General features: G+C 35.7%; 2 protein-coding genes across 6 annotated transcripts in view; both read right to left on the bottom strand.

Annotated features, from left to right (window-relative positions):
- Mekk1 (mitogen-activated protein kinase kinase kinase 4) overlaps positions 1-14,077 on the bottom strand; it is a 16,548-nt gene extending 2,471 nt beyond the window's left edge. Inside the window, exons 1-17 of one of the 4 annotated variants that reach the window (XM_076435023.1) lie at positions 13,944-14,077; positions 8,478-8,612; positions 6,663-6,942; positions 5,389-5,580; positions 5,011-5,201; positions 4,456-4,866; positions 4,069-4,317; positions 3,754-3,975; positions 3,226-3,642; positions 3,013-3,120; positions 2,775-2,934; positions 2,009-2,462; positions 1,571-1,936; positions 959-1,146; positions 726-894; positions 527-649; positions 297-448 (exon numbers count right to left, since the gene is read on the bottom strand). In XM_076435023.1, coding sequence (XP_076291138.1) covers positions 297-448; positions 527-649; positions 726-894; positions 959-1,146; positions 1,571-1,936; positions 2,009-2,462; positions 2,775-2,934; positions 3,013-3,120; positions 3,226-3,642; positions 3,754-3,975; positions 4,069-4,317; positions 4,456-4,866; positions 5,011-5,201; positions 5,389-5,580; positions 6,663-6,942; positions 8,478-8,612; positions 13,944-14,050 — 3,924 coding nt within the window. In that variant the 5' untranslated portion in view covers positions 14,051-14,077. Of the gene's footprint in view, positions 1-296; positions 449-526; positions 650-725; positions 895-958; positions 1,147-1,570; positions 1,937-2,008; positions 2,463-2,774; positions 2,935-3,012; positions 3,121-3,225; positions 3,643-3,753; positions 3,976-4,068; positions 4,318-4,455; positions 4,867-5,010; positions 5,202-5,388; positions 5,581-6,662; positions 6,943-8,076; positions 8,448-8,477; positions 8,613-13,452; positions 13,910-13,943 lie in introns of those variants that run through there. The other 3 variants (XM_076435025.1, XM_076435024.1, XM_076435026.1) reach the window with 3 other exon arrangements.
- The window catches only part of Moe (moesin), a 31,024-nt gene continuing 25,417 nt past the window's right edge, over positions 13,944-19,550 (bottom strand). For both annotated transcript variants that reach the window (XM_076435030.1, XM_076435031.1), the window contains one exon: positions 13,944-19,550. In XM_076435030.1, the coding sequence (XP_076291145.1) occupies positions 19,386-19,550 (165 nt within the window). In that variant the 3' untranslated portion in view covers positions 13,944-19,385.

Below are 19,550 nucleotides of genomic sequence, written 5' to 3'. Positions count from 1 at the left end.
ATAATTCAAAATTTTTTGATTACATTCAATCTAAACAATCGTTTGGAGTTACGAAAATTTGTATGCTATAACTAGACAGATAAAATTATGGTGGAAGTTTATTTTCTTTCTTGATATGCATAATAGATTGAAAGTGTATTTTTAAATCTTGCTAATGGTTTTACGGTTTGAAATTGTATCTACTCATTTCTGTCATAAATGCATAAAATCCGCTGTCTAGCTATAACTTCTAACAGTTCATGCGAATCATTCCTGGTAAGAAGAATGATATGTAATACAGTATAAGAAGAAGATACCTTAAACATTATTTGATAATTAGAATCATAATCTGACCACGGCCTTCGCCCACTAGCCATTTCTATTATGCAACAACCAACTGACCAAATATCAGCAGCTCTACCATGACCACCAGTCTCTGACTTCATGAATACTTCCGGTGCCATGTAAGCTGGGGAAGTAATATTACATTATTTTCACAAGTATTCAATAAGAAATATAATAGAAAGAATCTCTTATATTTATTTACCCTGAGTGCCAACAAAACCTTGCAATTCACCAGGCATAGTGGTGTGCGCTTTAATTTGAACTGCACTACCAAAGTCTCCAAGTTTCAAACAATTACCCTCGTCCGTTAAAAATATATTTGCAGCTGTGTATAAAATGTACACATTAATATAGCTGTGTATAAGGCGAACACTCTATTAACGTTTCAGAACAGTACTGACTTTTAATATCGCGGTGCACTATTCCATGAGAATGAAGAACTGCCACGGCTGAAAGAAGCTGGTGAGTATATTTTCTAGCTAATGACTCTGGCAAGCCAGTCCCGCTACCCGCTATTAAGCTTTCCAAGGTTCCTTCAGCGCAGAATTCCATGAAAATTAACATTTCTTCCTGCAGCAATACATTCGTTATGATTACATCTTTAAAACAAATAAAACATTTCGTGTGGACTTACCCGATGAATTTCTAAGCCATAATATCGAACCAAATGTTCTTGCTGAATTCCTTCAAATATTTGTAGTTCTTCGGCAACTCGCCGAATTGCTCTGTGATCTCCTGGTTGCAATTGTACTTCCTTCATAGCTAACAGTTCACCGGTCTGGTTGTTAACTACTGTGTACACTTTACCAAATCTTCCTTGACCTGAAAATATTATTTTTTGTAATATATTTGTGATATACTGGGGGTCTAAGATGGTCAAGTGTGCCCTCAAATCAAATTTATCTTTCATTGTACCATCCGGTAGGGCCTCCAAAGAAAACCCCCTACGGTAAGTTTCAAACTGGTATCCCTACCACTTTGCATCTCAACATTAACCCCTTGCCCTACAATATCGTGTCAGATTCGTGATTAAAATTCTAAACAGAGTCTAATAAATATGTATGTTATTAATTTTGTGTTTTTTTTTAATGTACAGCTATTGCAGAACATATAGAACAAATTTTCTCCTTTTTTAGGAAATGACGATCGGCAAAAAAGTTCTAGTCACTGAAACCGTAAAATAAATCATAAGGCAAGGAGTTAAACGTACATATATACAGTAAATAACAATGCGTTTAAAACCTACCGATTTTAATGCCTCTTTGCCAAGTGAAAGTGACTCGTCTAGCTTTAATACGAACTCTGTCGACAGCTTTTCTATCCGTCACTTGTCCGATAAGTTCACGACTTTTTAGCCTTTCGTCGATTTCAGAATCTACTTTTTGTATAGCGCGTGCGAATCTTTCTTGTCTCGATACGCTGCGACTCGAGGTATTTAAAATCACTGGTACGCTTCCGTCTACAACAGTTGGCGAAGTTGCCTTCTTCGAATTTAACGACGCGTCTGGAGATTTATGAATGTCTCTTGGCTTCTGAGAAAGAGTTAAACTCGCTGTCCTACTCCTGGTATGAGAAGGTGATGACGCTCTCGAGCGAGACAATCTTCGTAAGTCTGAAATTAGATAGAGCACATTTAGTTATAGTATTTGAATGTTCTAACGATGCCACGAAAATGTGTACTTACTTTCTGATTCTATATTCGCTGCGGTATTGGGTCTTCCAACAACGTGAGATATACAACGATCCATAGATGTCTTCAATTCTTCAAATTCTTCGTCAGTCAAGTGTTTAGTATTATGAGGTTCGCACACTGTAATTAAAAATTCCAAACCCTGGTTCGCCCATCTAGGTCTTAAACCTCTCCCTCTTTCACATCTAGTTCTAACGAATTCCATCCACAAAAGTGCAAAAGTAACTAGTCCTCGTGCTAGCACAGCTTTTTCTCCTATCGTAAATAATTTACAGGTTTCTTTGTAATAGTCGAAGCCCATTCGATAAGCCTGGTGAAGTACTTCTCTTATTCTTGATCGCATGGCAGATATATCGGATTCAGCTTTTGGTTCTTCTACTTGTTCAAGATCGCTTTCGAAATTTTCAATAACATTTGATATCTGGTGTCGGAGATCCATAACTGTTTCCTGTAAACAAATATATATAAGTTACATAACGAAATATTAACCCTTTGCACACATTTGGTTCTTTCTTTATTTATTTCGTTTCTTATTTTTTAGTTGAAAACAAATATAAGTTCCACAAATATAAATTACAACAAAGTTTGCGAGCTATATTCAATATAATTAGTAAACAAAATTGTTTAAAATAAGTAGCAGTCATGGAACTGTCCTTCAAAGTAGATTTCAAATAAAACACTTAAAACAGTCGGAAGTTGTTGGCAATAAACTTGAAAAATAATTCGGAGTAGAAAGGGTTAATCTACTTCAATAATTTACCTTTAAAGCTGTTAGGGATTCCTCCAACTTTTTATTGAAAACAGGCCACTTTTCGATGTCACGCTGCAAGCATCTAGCCAATGTGACGCTCTTCACACTCTTCTCGCGAGCTTCGACGAACATCCCTTGCCACTCTCGTCCAAGATACATCCACTGAAATCTAAATAATGCATCAACATGAATCTCGCTTATGCACTATTCAAGTACTTCGTGGAAACATAAATTAATCTTTTCTTACTTATTTGTCCAGTCCTCATCGCTCCATTCGTCTCTACTTTCTTTAATCTCTCGAGGTCTCTCATTGAGGAACTCTTTAACTTGTTTAATCATCGTCCTTGCTATTTCGCTGTAAACAAAGGTACGATATACTAAACATCGCATACAAACTACTAAAAATTACATACAAGGAATTATAGTTGTATCTTGCAAATAAAAAAAGAAGAATAGTTACCAAAACTTGGCACCAGCAATCTCATAACCATCTAATATATTCCCTGCAATGGATTTCACAAAAATCCATTCATCCATTATTAAATTTTTGTGGAAACTATCGTGTTGTACCATATCCACCCATTGTTGTAGATAATCAAGGTACACTTCAAACACAGCCTTCAAACTTTCATCGAAGTCTTTCACATCCTCTTGGAATAAATATTCGTAACTATTATTATCGCCGGCAATTGCTGCACTAGAATGCGCAGCGAATCTGTCACGATGAATGCATGCAATTCTAAGACCTTCCCTAAGCTCGCGCATAAGTTGTCGGACAGACAATGGACTAGGTTGTTCTGGCTTTTGTTCCAATCTCATTCTCAGAAATTCATGAACAACATCCAAAGGTACTCGGGACAAAAACACAAAGGCCGCCCTGGAAAAAGCATGATTGTTTTATATCAAATAACAGGATTAACACGCGTAGGGTGGTATACTTATCGCGGATTTCGTCTTCTATAAGGAATACATTACTCTATTTTTCTACCTATACGAAGGAAGATTCAATTCTTTAGCCACAGGACTCCATACTCCGTATCTACGCAACTGCATATCGCCTTCGTATTCCTCGTTTAAATTACTCGACGCACTTATATCACATTTTTCTAATGTCAGTCTTGCCTTTCTCAAAATAGACGTATGCAATCTCTCAAGAAAATTCAGACTTTTCCCAAGGCCTCTAGTTTTCAATACATCTTCGATATATTTCCTGTGGGATAAACAACGACGATTACGAATGGTATTTACATACAACGATGCAACGCGAAGACACAAATTTTTCAAGTTGTATATCAAATTTTACCTATAAGCTTGACGATCGAATTCGACTAAATAGAAATCGAATCTATCAGCCTTCTCATCCTCAGTACACGTGAAAGAGGATTCAGGAGTGGAAGGCCAAGATTGTCCAGCAGAGGATACTCCAGTCGAGGAATTGTTACTGCTGTTACTGTCGGAAGGACTGGAGTTTTCTTCTTGCTGATTGGATACCTCAAACCTGACCAAAGTTTGTCGATTCTCTGAAGAGTCCACGGTATCCGAACCTCTTGAACTGAATAAAGAAATTAGGTGCGTCAAATTTGTTTGTTACACGAAATAACATTCAATCGAGTTTCTATTTCTTGCAATCTATGTAGACAATTTTGATTTTGCATATAGATCCGCAGTCTAGTTAGTCTATTTCTATTACCTAATCCCAGAATCCATAGTGTCGTCAAGTTTCTTCTTTGTATGTGACATCATTAATAGTTTTCCCAATATTTGTAACTTAAGTCGATGGTGTTTAGTCATATTGTACCAAAGGCACATTGCTTTCACTCTTCCGATGAATTCTGAACTTTTGTACAAGGGGTATTGTGTACCCAAAGCTTGAGAAGAAGGATAAAGAGCTTCAGCTGCATCTAATCTAGCTAATAACCCTTCTATTTGCTGTAAAGCTTCTCCTTGTGCTTTGGCACAGGCCCTACAATACATTGAAAGACATCCTGGACAGGTTCCTAATTCTATGCTTGGACTAGACCCAGGAGTCATTACTTGATCCGTAGATCTGATGTTGATCCAAGGTACAGAATTATCTTTTACGTTAGCGAGGGAGTTGTATCTGAAAAGAGGTAAATATTATTGATAAAATTTTATGTTCAAGAGAACTCGTTTATCAGCATCAAGTAAATCTTTCTTGTTAAACCAAACTTTTGACATGAAAATGAAGTATTGATGGGATGTTTTAACAGATAATAAGGTTTACCTATATTCCATTATTTCTTTAAGTAATCCTTCTACAGCTTCACGTTGTTTACACAAGTACTCATCTTGAGCCATTGGACTACGGTCAGCATGGTGAGCTTGTAATTCCAGCCATATTAAATCTTTCAACTCATTTTGCCACCTAGATTCTTCGTGACTCATCTGACGACGACAATTACGCTCTGTGCTTCCCTAAAAATATTTATTATCAACATTAGTCCTAACAGTACTATGTACACAGTACTATGTATACAATAACTAAGCAAATTATCGAAAATGTAGTGTTTAAATACATTTTAGATCCACTATAGCTGTAATACGCATCTTGCATAAACACCACTGCCTTTCTTCGAACAATCGCAACAAACTGTACACGTACCAATTTGATGAGCATGGAAAATGTATCGTGAAATATTTCTCGTTTTTTAAAGCTCGGCGTCTTCGGCGATTGCGTGACCGTTGCCTTATTGTCTGGGATTATATTCTGCTCGTGAACTTCATGCTGAACCTTCTTCTCCTCTATTTCAACGGGCTTTGACCGCAGACATCGGAATCTATTTCTAGTTTCAATCTGTAAACACATTCAATTAGTTCTTGCTTGAATAGCGACCAGAGGAATGTTTAGAATTCAAACTTATACAAGATCAGAGCCGCCAGATTAAGACTTGTGTCCCCACTCTACCTTCCCCTTCTACGACGCTATTCCGCCGCAGCGCGGTCACGTGGCGCGTTTCTTCTCTGTCGTGCAGAGAGGGGGTAACCTTTTCCCCTTAATTCGTGCTCCCTCCCCTCATCTGGTAACTCTGTAGAGCAAGGAGTTCCAACATGTAGCTCGCGAGCTACACGCAGCTCCTTCTCCGCTTAGGTTCTTCCCTCACTCTTAGACTCCATCGTTGACGTAGAACTTCGTCCCTGTTCCCGTGCTGCTGTGCCGCCCCACGAACTCTACGGCTGTGCGTAGTACAGTAAAGCCGCGATCTAGTTTCCGAGCAGGGACAGAGATCGTGTAGGGAACCTATTATTTTATGACCGCGTCGACCGCGCCGAAAGTACAAAGGATGCCGAACGTAGAAAAGGACAGCACGTAAACACGGACCGAAGGCGCAACAACAGAAAGCGTTCAAGCTTCTTGGCCTCTCGCGGAGGTGCCCCCCAGTGGAAGGGGTAGACGACAGAGTTGGCCAGGAATTAATTACATGAGTAATTAATTACATCTTCGATTACATGTGCAAAAGTGGACTATAATTACAATAAGAAAACGGTGAAATGGTCCAAAACATAAAAATTAGTGGTTTAAAAGAACAATTACACTGAAGTAATTGTTAGACTCAATTACAATTACTGTAATTGTGTTAAGTAATTGCAATTACTTCTTTCACAATTACTGATTGAGCGAAAGTAATTGTAATTGTATTTCTGCAATTCCAAATTACAGTACTTGGTAAGTAATTGTAATTGTAATTGAAATTACATTTTGCCCAACTCTGGTAGACGAAGGGACAGTGATCGTGGAGATCCTGGGGAGCTAGATCGCGACTTTACTGTAGCGGGAAGAGGTTTGACTAATGGCGTGGACCTTGCGGTTCTCGGAGGAGAACAAGTTGAAACTCCTTGCTGTACATGATGTATCTGCGACGCTTGTCACACCGATACCTTTATGTGATTCGGTGTGGACGCTTGGTAATGGTCCGATTTCTCCGCATAGTTGTAAGCCGCCTCCATATCCAGCTTCAAGTCTCTTTCATTGCCGCGCAGCAATTTCAAACTTCTCTTGCACTTCCGGTTCCCCTCTTTCGTTGCGTCGAGGTTCACCTCGTCTTCGTAATCTCGGTCCGCTTTGTCGCACATCTCATTGAAAATGATGTTGTCTAAAGTATTCCTTCTGCGAATCGTCAATTTGCACGGTGTGTCTTTTTCTACCGATTTGATATCCCTACAAATAAACAAAGATATTGTATTATTTCATCAGTGCAGATTTTATGCATTTACGACGAAATCGAGTGGCTGACATTTAAAATGGTCTATGATCTATTAAATTATTTTTAAAAAAAAGAATATCCTATTTGTTGTAATCGATGAAGGCAATTTTAATTTTTCATAAATATTCGCAGTTAGCAATTAAAATTCTAATTGTAAATTCTATCTTACAATTGAATTAACTTTCAATTAGATTTTAATCTGCCTGAGTAAGGCAAATTTCAATCCAGCTGACAACGAGATGATATAAAATACAATATCCATTGGATGCGCAATAGGTTATGCACAATCTAGTCTGTGTTGAGTTTGGGCAGTTCGGGGCTGGTGTGGATTACGCCCATGTTAGGTGACAGATACGTTCGATTAGATATCGGGAATGTCCGTATTAAATATCACTTACGTCCGAACTACATGCGTATGACTCTGTCTGACTTAAGTTACGACCTAAGTTATTACAGCTCTCGTTTGTCCCCTGTTTGTACGCACGTCGATTGATTTATTCATTATATTAATCTACAAATTTCATTGTTATCTTCTCATCCAGTTAATGTTCATCATTGTATCGATTTGGCAGTAGGCGACTAATTAAGTTGCAAGAACGAGGGCAGACAAGGATTAAGACTGAACTGAATCCAACTGATGTCAAGATTAAATTCGCATTAAATCTATGTCAGACACCGGTCAGGCTCCCATCAGGTGTGTTATGTAGTTCGTCGTTATACCGTCCACCTGCGTGACCGACGCAACAAACATCTATTACAACATTTAGGAAAGATGCGGCGAAAAAACTGAATGGCTCAAGGTGACCTTGAACACTTTGAGAGATAACAGAAAACGTAACTCCGCCATACCAGCTACCCAAGCTAAAAATAATTCCCCTGAGTCGAGTGACTTCAGAAATAATCAAGCCTGTCCTTCACCTTGTCTTTTCTCGGTCACGACAGTAGCTAGTTTCTACTAGAGAAACTCTCGCACGCTGTCGTACCGAGTTGAGCACACTCTCGTGACGATTGAAGCAACAGTTTACACGTAATTACACGTGCACCATTGATCAAATGTCGGCGACAATTCGCCGCACCACGATACTCACATTTGCACAAATTCGATGGACGGTTAAATGCGAAATTACAGTCACAGTTTCAAAACATCAACGCAGCAACGAGTTCGCATTGGTAGCCAGTGGTAGAAGCGCAGTTGCCGCGAGACGTTTAAACGAGAATACACAGAAAGCAGAGAAGTGTGCTAGAACCATTAGCAGGCGAAAACGAGCAAACACGAATGCTACTTATCGACTCGCCGATTTATTCTTGGGAGTAGAACTCTCTAGCGGACACAGACCTGAAAGCAACTCTCCATTGATTTACCGTCCAATAGCCGTCGCTTCTACAGTCGATAGGAAAAACCGATGGCATTTACTTTGAAACGGGCATGGAACCGTGGATGATCTACTCTAGGGTACGGTTATACGTGCACGCAGCACGGTCAACTTACCCTCCATTCAGTTTCTGTTTCATGTATCTCTTCTTACGACTCAGTCGAGTCCTCGGAGGTGTCTGTCCGTAAATATCACACATTGCTTGAATCGACTCGTCGAATTCGCTGGTCGGGCTGCTCGATCCTTTTTTGCTGCAAAAGCACAAACCGCCCGAGCGTAAATAGAATTTCTTTTAATCCCGAAACTAAAAATACGTTCTCGGCGAATTCGAACGTTACGCAATCGATTGCCAGAGACGCATCCCGCAAAAGAAATAAGAAGACTATTAATGAACGGACAAGGATTGATGAGTTGAGAAGTGATCGATGCTGCTGAACAAATTATTATCTTTCCAACGATACTGTCGACCGCTTTTTCCTTCGAGAAACAGTCTCGGTTTTTTCAAGAACTCTGTGAGGATGAAATGCGAAGTTTCTAGATTGAAGTATTATCGTTTTACCGAAGGGTATATAGCCGGTTGAGGGGGTTAAATTAATGTTTCGTCTATGATAACTTCAATATGAAATGAATAATTTTTTAAAGATCGATATTGCAACCAAAAATTCTGAAATAATTTACCGTCGTGTGTACTATCAGGTGGAACGTTCATGAATTTTTTCGTGATTTTTTGTCGAGCAGAACAGAAGAAATATAATTCATTAAATCGTGCTCACACTATCTACCCTTGTGGTAAGGGGTACCAACTTGGTACTTGCAACTATCGAAGAAAGATCAATTTGCTGTGGGGGCATATTTTTGACCCCCTTTCCGGGCTTATCCTATGTAGTATTTAATTGAATGAAATGTAATTATTGTAACTAGCTCTATGTGTAAATTTTTGCTTATATCTCGCCGTAAGCATATAAACAACATGATTTATTAAAAGTATTGCTTATGCTGTTCCATACTAACGTAATATGTATGTATAAAATCTCATGCTACATCAACAGAAAAATCCTTATCTGCAGGATGGTATCAGCAAATATATATCTGGATACTCTCGGACGATTATGCAGTCCTCCACATTCTTTGCTACTATGTATACTTCACGAACAGAACAACAATTTCCTGCTGCTTTGTTAATAGCACAAACGCTTAACGGAGGTCTCTACGCTAGTTACGACTGCATCGTACAATAATAATTCAAACACTACTCTCCAAACCACGAACAACAGACTGATTAATTACTATTACCTACACGTGAGTCGGTGAACAGTCGAATGATAAGGCTCGATATTTACATTGTATTCAGTTTTGAAATGTAAACAAGCTGTAAATAGATTCAGATGATATACTGATGAAACCTCCATACGACAGGTGCGATGCAACAAAATAATAAGGGAGGACCAAATGTCCGATTTGGGCATACATAGAGCTTCCAAATTATCATGATTATAAAGGGCGATTCAGCTGAGCCTGTCACCTAAATCACTTGTAAACTATTTGGCGGATGAACAAATGGTTGGAACGAAAGTGCTATGGTTTTAAGTGTAACGTACGATGTAATAATTAGTTTCGGTGAACCTTGCGATGTGTGATGCTCCCACCAATTTTAATGATTTTTGAATATGTCGTAGATATGTCATTCAAAAAACATGAATCAAATGATTATTTTAAAAAATACATAAAATAAATGTAATTTTTGTTGAACTTGAAACACCCCCTCCACCCAACCTAACCATCAACTAACTTAGACTGTACCTTCTCTTTAAGATCCTGTATATGATAGTTTATATTTTAATTACAATAATTACCGTTCAGTGACAGCTTGTACGAGAATAAAGAAGTGTCCTTGGAAGAAAGTTTTTTTGCAATTATCAAGGAAACTAAAGCCGACCGAACATGCAAACGAAAAAGTTGTTCAAAATGTTGAGTTCTATGACATATCCAAAAATCATCAAAATCGGTGAGGGCGTCACCAATAAAAAGGTTGACATTACTTTTTTCCATTTTGTTTTATTATCGAGATATAAAGGTTACCTTGAGCTTTTTTCTTTATTGTGAATTGTAAATTTGAATATTGTGATTGAAAAGAGTATAATGCTGATTGAAATGAGACCAAACGTTACATAATTCGAACCATATTAACTTGTTTAATTGACGATTCGGTAGAACCTCCATTATCCGAACAGAAAAATTTATTTTTCAACAAATAAATGATCTTGCAACAGATGTAATTTCCTAAATAAACAGAAACACATTTTTCAAGTCGGTGCAAAAACTTATGTTCGGGTATTGATATACACCATTCCAGAAACCAGTAAAGTTTTAATTTTAATCGTACACTGGGAAACTTTTCTATAATCCGGGCACTCATGTTCCACTGATTAGTACAGATAATTGAGGTTCTACTGTATCGTGAATTAAACAGTTTTGTGCTAGCAGACAGAACTAAACAGTGTTTGACAAACGCACACAGTTTTGTCTACATCACGTAAACAGAAATATAGCATTCTATTCGAAAAAATTAAATTGATTTCGAATTCTCCCTCGCCATCACAAGTACAGATAAAATATGTATACTATATGTATAACGCTCTCCTCCATACCAAGCAACTTTTGTTCACACATCTTTTTTCCTAGCATCGTTCCAGATATTTCACTGTATCTAGATGAAATAAGCAATCTGTAGAAAATCAACATTTTCCACAACCAACGACCTTTTAACCCTCGGACTTCTGCAAGTTCTATATAGGCCTATGTCGAAGTCATTTCTGTGGTTGTAAGAAAGAACGCCGCTTGTCACATACTTCCACTTTCGAGATATTGCCGTTTAAAGTTGTGATTGCTAATCCTTTGACATAGGACATTGGTTAAATTGCATTATTTTCTGAGCCTTTGTTTTCAGGACTATTTTCCTAGTAAATACGTAAATCCAATACTCTACAGCTCAATTAATGCATAAACTCAAATTTGTTTGAGATTGTGACATGCGACGTTTTTCCTTAGAACCACAGATTTCTGACCCACGCTGATATTTCACTAATGTATAATCGCTCAAGCTTATCCTCGCCGCGACCCAGTGTCGCCAGATTAAGACTTATCTCCCACTCTACCGTACCCCTTCTACGACGCGGCCCAGTCACGTGGCGCGTTCCGTCTCTGTCGTGCATGTATCACAATGTCACGTGACTAATCCGGTAATGACAGAAAGGGAGTAACTGTATTTCCCTCAATTTCCCCAGTCCGGCGACACTGCTGCTACCGGGACGGGTCACGAATGACCCTGGCATAGCATACGGAGGGTTAATGATGTACGGAATAATACATATCGTCATAGATCATAATGTTCCGCACGACACGTAACCGATCTCGCCAAGGACTCCAGCCGTTTTACCAAGAAAAATTTATCTATTCTTATCATCCGCTTATATTTCCAAGAATTCTACTTCCCAGCCCTAGCAATGATTTTTCACCTGTGACCCAATGACAATACTTTAACATTTCGTGCATTTGAGAAACCAGTAAGCTTCAATTCTCAAATTGAATTGTATAGAAATCTGTGAAACATTTACACCCAGACAACCGAAAATCCAAAGCATACACATATTTGCAAACAATAAGCCGGTGCAAACACAAGTAGATGTAAAAAAAACTGTATATTATTATTATTAAACTGGGGATCTATATGCAAAATAAAAACTTCCCAAGTCAATTGTACGAAACAGATATTAAACTGTATTTCTCCTGTTGGTAATTTTAATAAGTCCAAAATAATACAATTACAGTCTTATATTAGTTTAATATCTTCGTACTTTTGTATCTGACTATTCAGTTTCATCATAAATGCATAAAATCCGCAGTGTAATTAACATTATATGTAACATATTATTATTATTAACACTAGAATTACTAGAGGAGCCACAATATCCTAATCCGAATTTTTGATTTTGTAATTATTAAAAATATATTCCTTGTCGATCGAAACGAGGCAGTAAACGTAACTGGTATTTTACTGCCTCGTCTCGTTGGACAAGGTATAAAGCGGCCTTTATGAGAAGCTATTGAATGAAGTCACTCGTGTGCATACTATACAAATCAACTAAAGTCTATTTTCAGGATCTTGCGATTTTTATAAAACATTGTAGAAACTTTATTTTTAGCTATTTTAACCTATGCGAACTACTTGGCATATTTTATACACCTTCGTGATAAACATCGTCAATTGGATTAAAAGATGAGTCTGTTAAATGATGCTGTGTGATATGTATATCGAAAATTATCAAATATCAAGAACGTAACCTTGTATCTTTATATTTAAAGACACGTGCATCAATTGACGTCAACAAATCTCTTTTCTTGTTGCTCCGTTATAATGAAACGTGTAGGTATGTAATACAGTATTTAAAAATCGATTATTGTCGAATTTTCGTACTATTATAAAATATGTTCATTATTTCTTTTGATCTTAACTATGTTTGTACTTCCAGATTCCGATGGAATACTTTCTTCCGTTTACTCCCACAAGTTTCAGAAATACGAATTGCATGGTTATCAAAAATTAGCGAAAACCGAGGCGAATTGTTCTCGTAAGCTTCGCAAGTTTATTTTCAAGAAATACTGCGAAATATTAAAGTTGGAATAAATATCGAAATTCTGCCTAGAAAATGACTTACGTTGACGTAAATGGTTTCTCGGATACATGTTTTTACAGCATAAAAATAACACATCACAATTGATTGAAAATCATAAAATCTTCGATAATTAACTGAGCTGCTTCAAAGTGATTTAGCACGGAAGCATTCACAACGTTACTCGTCTGCGTGTACTTATCGGTGAAAAGGATTACTTTCAACTATCGCGTTTAGCAGAGTAAAAGTTTCGGTTTGAATCCCACAACGTTTTCAGTAATACATATCTTCGCACATCAGAAACCAGTGACGTCGTAATATTATTTAATCCGTTTTAACATCGTACGTAATGAAATCAATAAGAAATCACGCGCCGCGTTATAGTATATTCTTGGTGCATTTCTAGAAACGGTACACGTACTTGCTATCGTTGTGAGCAGCATACGCAAATTCTCTATTATTTAATCAGCTTCGTATCGAGTAATCTCACTTGCGCATGTAACAGACGTCGCGTGTATCAAAATAACCATTATTCGCATAGGACAAACAATATGATAGATGCATAGAGTGATGTTATTTTTTTTTATCAACAAACGCAATTGCTGTACCTGATACAGCGCTCGCACTATTTAAAGCAGCCGTTACAATGTAACATTGAAACGAAGCAGTCGATGTATTTAGTGCAAACGAATGTTGTTCGCGAAACGACGACCTGGCAATTAATGAGCATGCAATCTTTCATTATGTTACATAAATCTAGAGTTAGGTTCGGCCAGTATGAAAAATGGGCAAACGTTTGATGACATGTAAACAATGTTTGGACATCCAATCGCGTATCGAGCCGGTCGTATTTTCGTGTTACACGAAAATGCAGCAACCACGTGCTTAGATTGCGTGACGCATAGAACTCACCTAACGTAGCCAGTATCATCGTCAGAAGAGGCTGAGAAGGCATTTTCGTTGGCACGGCTTTGTCTGTTAAAACTCAACATTCTTCGTCCATAAAAAGCACATAACATCCGAGACAACGCTGCCGACTTCCACTGAGAAACTTAGCGCAGGTGCAATATCTTGCGGCGTTGCCAACTCAAGTACGAACAGGTGTCTCGGAAAGCAAGATGGACACGTGATAGCGCGGGAAATTCAAGAACACTAACTGTACTGGGTACAAAATGTGTCGGATACATACTGTTTTATAAAAAGTACAAGTCTGAATTTATATAGATTTTTCACAATTTTCATATAATTTTAATGGAAGTACACCTTCCATTATATAGAATCATATAGTTAACAAAAAGTACATTTTATAGTCAGGTTCAATCTTGAATTCAATTATGAATGAAAAGTATAAATTATAACTTGAAACTGTTACATTGATGATAATAATTGCAATCTCACAAGTTTCGTAAATAACATTCTTTCCAGTTTCCACAATACATTGAATATATTTGAGATAAATAAGAATGGAAAATGTAAAGATATGCTATGAAAAACAACTTCTATGTTGTTTATTACATTGTAAACGATATATTGTATGAAACAATAAAGATATAATATTGTTTCATAAGGTCAAGTAATACAAACAGACTGTGATATACAATTTATTTATACACAATAGCAGAGGACACATAAAACCAACTTAGCAAAGATAATATATCAATATCAAATTTCTGATACTGTTGCTAGGATTTAGTATTGCAATCTTGCAATATTTTCTATCCTTGCCTTTTTAAGTCACCCATGAAACCGATTTGTAAAGTTGATTATTGCTGAATAATAATATTGCGAAATTACACTACCTCATTTGGTTGCTTGGTTTATACAAACATTTAAGTCTATTTAAGTATATTTTATTATAAGAAATTGATATATACTTGATATACTTTAAAACTATAAATTTAAGAATACAATTAAGTTGTTTAAAACAGATTAGGTGAAACGCAAAATATTAATATATGTTTCAATTCTACATTAAACATAGATAAATGTTAAATACGAAGGATGAATGATTTACAAATAAGATGAATATGCTTTTACCGCCATTTGATAACTTATTAAAATTTAATAAACGAATCGATTTCATAAGCTATACGTATAAAATGAGTAGATTAATATATTTTTACTTTTCGAGCAAAACAACCATTTTTCACAAATACTATTAAAATATGTTATTTATATCTAAAATGAAATATGAACAAAATTCGAAATTTGTGTATGTACAAATTTTATTATATTTTTCGATCAATAAATCTTTGTTGTGATTTCTAATTATCCTAACTAAAAGATACCAACAAATACTAGTTTGTGTAAACGTTTTTGGTGTAATAAGAATATACTTAACACGTATGGTATGATTGTTTTATTAAAGTAAAGTACAAGTGATTCTTTTTATATATCCTCGCACCCAACAAGTAACATTATTCTTCAATAAAATACAAATGTCTATGCGTCTCCGTGATCGTACCTTGTGTGTAGCATGTGTGTTCATACGTGGCAATATCAAAATAGAACTCTTGGTTGATTTTTAATATCTTCACGACAAAAAATGTCCATGGCCATCGACAATTACAAGAATGTTTGACTTTTTGAAGAAATAGAAATGTATTTTCTCTTCTACCTTACTTTAACACGCTTGGATATGTAATAACGGAAATCGTAGCACCGTGATACGATTAATCGCGATGCGCACCACAGATTTACAATGGTGATCACAAGAAATTTGAAATTTGTGTTTTTTATATAGCTAATTTCATTATAATTGCATACTATATGTTTACGTATTTGATTACAGAATATGTATCTTATACTTGATTTTAGTGTGTTGTGTCACATTATGGTATACTCAATATAGACAATAATTTAGTCTGTTATACTTATTGTTTATTGGAAAACTTCGTTTAGCCAGTTTCGTTATGAATAAGTAAAATATTCATTTACTTTTGATTATAAATGTCATTATATAATTTGTTCCTTTTAATCCAACATCTAGATTAGTATCTGCGAGAGTATCGTTGTAATTTCGTTTTGATTAATTCGTTCACTTTGATAAAAAAATTTTCTTCTGACCACCACTGTAAGTGTAAATCAATTATTATTAATAACCCTATGAAGGTATCATAATACCAATTTATACATATGATATTTTAAGTCCAAAATTTTAGCATATGATAATTTACATATTTACAGATATTACACAGTAGTAAAATATTAAAAAATGTATCTTTTACCTTCATAAGGAATATCGATTATGGATAGCCCTAGGTTAGAGCCGTTCGCAAATTTCCTTGAATACGATTGAATGGAGTATAACAGACAAGCCGTGCCATTTTCCAGACGTAGTCATTTCGATAAATTTCGTATACACGTAAAAAACTGTTCAGTGCAGATATAAAAATTATTTTCAATTTCTACATATGTATGAAAAAACCCCAACGTAGTTAGAGACATTTTACAAGAATTTTTTTGGAATGTCTGAAAAGTTCTCACCAAGCGTTTTATACGGGTAGAGTTGCTTTTATAAAACCGGTATTAGTCTACATCCTTGAATATTAGACTTGCATATAAATGTATGAAATATTTAAGCATTTTTTATGCACATTCAATAAGTACAAATAGACGACTATGAAATGCTTTTTTTCATTTTAATATTATTTCAGTAATAATAATAATAATAGTAATAACGCTACTAGATTGTAAATATTAATACAATAATAATAATATAACACTACTAATTTGTAAATTATAATATTAAATATAATATATAATCAAAATATTTTTGTCCTTAATGTTTCCTGTAGTTTCCCCTCGTGTTTATTGTAACATGTGATGATGTTAATATATCAATGATCAGATACATTTTTATTCAACTCTTTCTTATCATCGTCCCTACTTATTCATTTACTCTCTATTTGCATTCCGCCGAAAAGTTTAAAGTATTCGGAGATGATCAAATATCTTCGCTCATTTTTTGATTTTCTCGTTTGTTTTTTTTTAAGAAAGAGGACTGATTTAAAATCCTTATAGCATACCAGACTGCTATATATTACACATTTTTTAACATTCGTACGTTGTATCTTTATTATAACATTCTCTCGCACACATTCATTCTTCCATCCTTTCATCGAACCTTGTTGTCTATCCTTTTCATATAGGAACCGCGCAATTTACTTTAAATTGAAGGTATGCAATACAAAGAGTCGCGCGATATCCCTACGTCTTTATCATATTATATAATATAAGCATTATTTCAATATAACATATATGTATATCAATAAAGGCCACGAGTGTATTTAACATAAAATTACTAGTTTTTTAGTTGCGTTAATTTAAGTTATTTAAGTACGTAATTTTTTTTCAACCGTATACAGCATGCCTCGCAAAATTGAAATAGTACAAAAGTAAAGAAACTACTTTTACATTTTCTGCATTTCGTGTTATTATTATATTCGTGGATATTATATTGCAGTTGCAAAGTACACCTGAACGAACAAGCATCACTCAAAACTGAAGTCACTAAAATCGATCAATTCAGCGTCACAGAATTCCAATATCTTAAACCATGTTTATAATTGCATTCAAATAAGCGAGACATTTTGTATATGCATAGGAGTTAAGAAGTGGCATCACGAAATTTAATGAAATATTCTTGACCTTGAACCATATAAAAACGTACTATTAGGCATACTTCTTAAAATGACTTGTTTTTCTGAAAATAGCTAGCTATTGGCAGTTCAAAAATGTTAATTCAGTGGGTATATGTTCCCGATGTACAGTCCGACTTGTTGGAATACCACAGATTTATGTCATGAAATATTACAGCCGTGGTAAATATTTTATTTGAATTTCTAACGTAGAGCATACCCCGCAGGTGTATACCATATATCATGATAAACGTAAATGATCGTAGTAACTCGAATATGTTACAGTAATTAGCACTCGGACGATAGACTACCGGAAAATTACTCATGTGCCCGTCCGAACCATAATGTACGGTCGCGTTAGATTATGCTTCTTTGCTTAAATTCTTGAATTTTTCGCAATTCTACAAGGCATAATATATAGGATGCACTTCCTCGAAATTACTAGCTTCCTTGTCGCTTTAACAGAAACACATGACGAACGGTCTCAAGTATCGAAGAAGTGAGGGTTTTACACCTGGAGTAAAGAACCGAATGCACCCGAGCATCGTTGTCCGAATATTAAAAGCATCTGGTGTCTCAAGATTTAATTGACTTCGATGGTATATTTATACAAAGTTATGTATACTAGTTTCTGGATGTAGAATACAACAGTAAATTTGGTGACGCTACTTTCGAGTCATTCTGTGTATGTATAGGAAACTGTCGCTTCTACATTATTTTAGGCCAATGTACGTAGTTAGTTATTTGTAACTCGCTAAGGAGTAAATGCTGAATGCTTGACATCGTTTTAACATATTTATATGTATGTTCTATTGCTTCTATCCTCAATACTGTAAATGGTAAAATAACGAATCAGAATCGAAGTGGAAAATACGTATAAGCGACCGCTATTGACAAAAGTAATCCCTCTGACGACACATAAGTATTACAACAATACGAAAAATTTCTTGGTACAAATCCTTATCAAGGACGGAGAATACGCAACGACGTGATAAGAACCGCGACAAAGAGGTAACCAGTAAACAAACTGTCAACATATGTGCGGCATTACGCTTTGATGACAGACAGTAATACTTTGACAAAAAAAATACTGGCGCGCCGGTGTTTTAAAAGTTCTTGGAAAAATAAAATAATATTCACAAACCACGGTAACATATTTTCTTGTTATTTTAGCAGAAAAGGGAAGAGAAAGAAAAACAACATTAGCTAACAATATAGCTAAAAATAACGAAGAGTTATTATTATGAATTAACGTTAATATTAATATTTAAATATTCTCCAGCTAAAACAGCAAGAAAACTTGATGAAAAATATATATAAACATTTATTTCCGCGGGAAACTGCTCAATCATGTGGAAGTATACATGGAAGACGGCATTATGTAGCTCGTCGCATTCCTTGCCAATTATATGAGTTCTTTTTTTGTTCTCACTGCAGCTGTATCTTGAAAAGTAGTAATAAGCTCTAAACTTTACATCGTTATAAATCGGATGTGGCTTAGACTTCAAGGCATCTTCAAAAAGAAAATATTATAAAAAAATACATTCTTGACAATCGTTTTAAAAAATAGTTCTTTGTATAGATCAATTACAAAATCTGTTCGTTTTTCATGTACATGGTATAGTAATTATACTGAGTTCACAAAAGGTGGAACAGAATTTTTCACGGCAGGATGAAATGGGCAGGCAGGCATGTAGGCAGACGAGTATATAATTTACATGTTCTCAAACTGATCGACACGACGCTTAGTATTGCCTTTGCGAATTTCACGAAGCGTTTTGTATTTGTCACGACCTTGGCGGACGTTTTCCCTATGAATTTTATCCATAACGGTTTCCTTCGACTCGTCGCGTGATTGCGCAAGATCCTTCTTTAGAGC

This window comes from Lasioglossum baleicum, chromosome 12 (assembly GCF_051020765.1).
Source record: "Lasioglossum baleicum chromosome 12, iyLasBale1, whole genome shotgun sequence".
NCBI classification, from domain to species: Eukaryota; Metazoa; Arthropoda; class Insecta; order Hymenoptera; family Halictidae; genus Lasioglossum; species Lasioglossum baleicum.
Note: the sequence above shows the minus strand (reverse complement) of the source record. Positions and strands in the feature narration are given on the sequence as shown.